Raw genomic sequence first — 4,132 nt, forward strand, 5'->3', positions numbered from 1 at the left:
AACATTCATATTATTATATTAATAATAATTTACGTAGTTATATTTTGGTAATCACATTATGTACTTTAGATATTATATTCTTGTAAACAATACTCATTTTTCTTCTAAATTTACGTTGTTAAAAGAAAAATTTTATAAAGATATCTTATATCTTGTATTCTATAAAGGTACTGTGTCTTTCAAATAATTAATAATTTATAATTTATTTTCAAATTTTTTAAAATTTTTGAAAGAATTAATTTTAATTAATAAGATATGTGATAATTTTTACCTAAACACGCTATAAATTATTGATATTTTATTATTTTACAATGTACTATTGATATTGTTATATTTTTATGATGTAATTATCATATTAAAAATAAAATTGTGAAAAAAAATTATAATTATAAATATACATATTTTGATAAATCTTTTAAAAAACTAACTCTAATAACTATATGTTAATTATTTTTATAGAATAAAAAAATATTTAAAATTCGGCCCTTCCATATTAAAATTTCTGGATCCGTCCTTGCTAGCGATATTAGAAGCTATTTATTTTTTGTAATGTTATAAGACGGAGTGTATTAAAAAATTTTTTTTCATTGGACATTTTTAAGTTGTCAGATATATTTACGGATACTGAGATGGATGAGCAATACCAGGAGGACGATGACATTAACCAACAAGAAGAGCTAGTTTGTGACCAAGATATGATGGATGAACAGAATGAATTCGAACAAGATTTCGGAGATGAATTTACTGAGGAAGCATATTTTTTTGAATCTGATCCGTTAGAAGATACCCTTGAAGCTGCTTATGCGGTTGACTCTGTGCAAGACATTACAACTTTGAATTTCAGTGAAAGTTGTGTGGAGAAAATTGGTAAATATCACTTTTCTACTTTGCAGCTTGCATTTGATTTTTATTTGAAGTACTCAAAGTCGAAGGGCTTTAGTGCAAGGAAGAGTAAGACTTTCAAGAATAGTATTGGCGAGATTTACAAACAAAAGTTTGTATGTCATAGGCAAGGATTCAGGGAGGAGAAATATTACACAATAGAAAAAAGGAAGAAGGAGCCTAGATTGGAAATAAGAACTAGGTGTGAAGCCCGAATGTGAATGTTAAATTTGTACCTGAAATTGGAAAATGGCGTATCTTTTATTTCTTTGATGAACACAACCATGATCTATTGGATACACAATTTAGTGCTATGTTGCCTGCCTACAGAAAAATGACAGAGACAGATATTATGCAAATGATGAACATGCTAAAGTCTGGGATTAGCACTTCACAGATATTTGATCTTCTAGCTAGTCAAGCAGGCGGGTATGAATTTGTCGGCTATAGTCCCAGAGATATGTACACTGAGATTTCTCGACAAAGGCGTCAAGTTCCTGGTGATGCAGCACGAGTGTTGAAGAAGTTGGAGGATATGCGGTTGAAGGATCCACAATTATATTTCAAGGCATGTCGTGATTCAAAAGGTTTGTTACGTAACTTGTTCTGGTCTGATGGGATTAGCCAACTAGACTACCAACTCTTCGGAGATGTCATTGCTTTTGATACTATGTACAAGAAGAACAAGTATAGTTGTCCATTAGTCATATTCAGCGGGGTTAACGACCACAACCAAACAATTATTTTTGTTGCTGCGTTAATTGTGGACGAAACTACTGATACATATATTTGGCTCCTGCGTCAGCTCATGTTTGCCATGAAGGGTAAAACCCCGACCTCAATAATAACTGATGGAGCCATGGCGATTAGGAATGCAGTAAGAGATGTATTTCCTGAAGTCAGACATAGATTATGCGCTTGGCACCTTTATTCGAAATGCGACTAGCAATGTCAGAAATCCATCGTTTACATCTAAATTCCAGAAAATCATGTTGGGAGACTACGAGATTCCCGTGTTTAAGCGTAAATGGGTTCAGCTTATTGAAGAATTTGGCCTTGAGGATAAGCCTTGGGTGAACAACATGTATGAAGAGAAGCATATGTGGGCTACTGCATATATAAGAGGTAAGTTTTTTGCTGGCTTTAGAACTACCTCAAGATATGAAGGTTTACACTCAGTTGTGGCAAGGTATGTGGGGTCACAGTATGATTTGACAAGTTTTTTAGAGCATTTTCAAAGGTGTGTTGTACACTTGCGCTTTAAAGAATTTAATGCTGATTATGAATCTACACGTGGGGTGCCCGTTATACAGACTTGTATAGAGCTGCTAGAGAGATTTGCTGCTGAAGTATACACTCATGAGATATTTCTATTGTTTCGGCTATTTCTTTCTAGAGTTGGATCAATGCGGGTGCTAAACATAGAGAATAACAATGATTGCTCAAAGTACATTGTGTGTAATCATGGGAGGCCCGATTTTCTGTGGACCGTTAAATTTCGTCAAGAAGAAATGATCTTCATGTGTTCTTGTTTAAGAATGGAGTCATTTGGAATTCCTTGTGAACATATTGTGAAAGTTCTAGTTGACAGAGACATTTGTGAGATTCCCCCATCATTAGTGTTGGATAGATGGATAAAGAAGGTGAAATCAGCACTCAATGATGTAAGTGGGTTCACCAGGGATGCTGTTGTTATTAGTCGCCAAAGTGCCTTGATGGAATTTTCTAAACAATTTGCCGCTGTTGCTGTTAAAGTCCCAGAGAGATTTGAAGAGACACGTGACATTATTATGGAGTTGTATTCATCTTACAAGACTGCAGACGAAGGCACTACGCAACCTCAGTCAGGTGTAGCTAAAAGTAGGAATCTGTATGTGTATCAAACCAATATAGGCTCAGGACAACCATCTAAGAAGAAGCAGCAACGTTGTAGTGTTTGTTAAATAGAAGGATATAAGAAGACAACATGTCCTTGGCAAAAGGACATGCACAACAACGTTATGGAAGATTAAGTTAATGGTTTAGATAATGGCGACATGTATACCGAACCGACTCTTGATTTAGATAGTGATAGTTAGTAACCTCCCTAAACTTAATATTTTTGCATAGAGAATCACTTATATATTTGTGTTAATTTTTTTTACTATATTAATAAAATTTTCTATATTCTTCCAATATTTGTGCTAATATTTTTAGTTGAAATGATTATCAAATAAATCTTGGTTAAACAATAAACAAATTAATGATTTATTTAATTCATAGAATTATTAATTTATATGAATTATTGTTAATAAAATTTTATTGAATCCATTGGCATCAACAAACCGGTCAAACTGCGAATCGATATAAATTACGATTCGGTTATATGTTAAAACCGCAAAAATAGAAAATCGGAATTGAACCGTTAAACTGGCTAAAAACCGATAGGTCAAATCGAACCGGGACCAGACCGGGTTTTTAAATTTCACCAAAAGCGCTGCCGCTTTGTGTGCTGATCCACTAATACCCATTGTTCTAAAAATTGAACCAGACCGGTCGGTTCATTGGTCACTAGAACGGTTCGGTTAGCCTCGAAAATCGTTTGACAAAAAACGGTAAAAAAAATCGATCGAACCGGCAGTTAATCGGTGAACTGGTAGAACCGACCGGTTTTTTAAAGGTTTTCGAGTTTGAGAATCCACTTTAAAATGTTGTCGTTTTGGCCTAAAAAATTTTTTTTTACTACCCAAAGCCCACTAGCCCAGACCCTCCAATCCCCCTCATCTCCTCTCCTCTCTCAAAGAATCAAAGTTGAAACTTGAAAGAACAAACAAAAGACAAAAAGAAGAACCCTAGTGGACTAGCCCCCCAGCCCCGTAGCACGCGCCACCGCAACCACTGTAGCCGCCGCACCCATTGTAGCACCCGCACCCATCGTAACCCCGCAGCCCCACAGCCCTACGGAACCCACATCCACCGCATCTCCTCTCCTCTGTTCGAGCGATCTCTCTCTCTCTCTCTCTTTATTCACCGATGTCCCACCGTTTCCTCTGTCCTCATTGTCACTTCCCTTTCTCTTCGTCGCCCGTAAGTACTGTGATAGTCGTTAATTAGTTATGCTGTGTAGTTTGCTGAGTTAATTCATCACTCTCCTCTGTGTCCGATGTTCCGTTTTTCTGAATTATTTTTTATTTTTTGCTGATTTAATTTTATTGTGGAGTTTGCTGAGTTTGCTAATTTTGTTTGCTGATTAGTTGGCTGAGTTTGCTGA

The 4,132-nt window shown here is 35.6% G+C and overlaps 2 protein-coding genes across 2 annotated transcripts; both read left to right on the top strand.

Annotated features, from left to right (window-relative positions):
• Positions 1 to 629: 629 nt before the first annotated feature.
• Positions 630 to 1,103, top strand: LOC130933908 (uncharacterized). Its single transcript, XM_057863509.1, has one exon. It carries the CDS (start codon positions 630 to 632, stop codon positions 1,101 to 1,103), a length of 474 nt encoding a protein of 157 aa, XP_057719492.1.
• A 113-nt stretch (positions 1,104 to 1,216) lies between these two features.
• On the top strand, positions 1,217 to 2,825 carry LOC130933909 (protein FAR1-RELATED SEQUENCE 5-like). The gene is made up of 2 exons (XM_057863510.1): positions 1,217 to 1,780; positions 1,866 to 2,825. Exons 1-2 carry the CDS (start codon positions 1,217 to 1,219, stop codon positions 2,823 to 2,825), a joined length of 1,524 nt encoding a protein of 507 aa, XP_057719493.1.
• Positions 2,826 to 4,132: the final 1,307 nt, after the last annotated feature.

This window comes from Arachis stenosperma, chromosome 6, assembly GCF_014773155.1.
Source record: "Arachis stenosperma cultivar V10309 chromosome 6, arast.V10309.gnm1.PFL2, whole genome shotgun sequence".
NCBI lineage: Eukaryota > Viridiplantae > Streptophyta > Magnoliopsida > Fabales > Fabaceae > Arachis > Arachis stenosperma.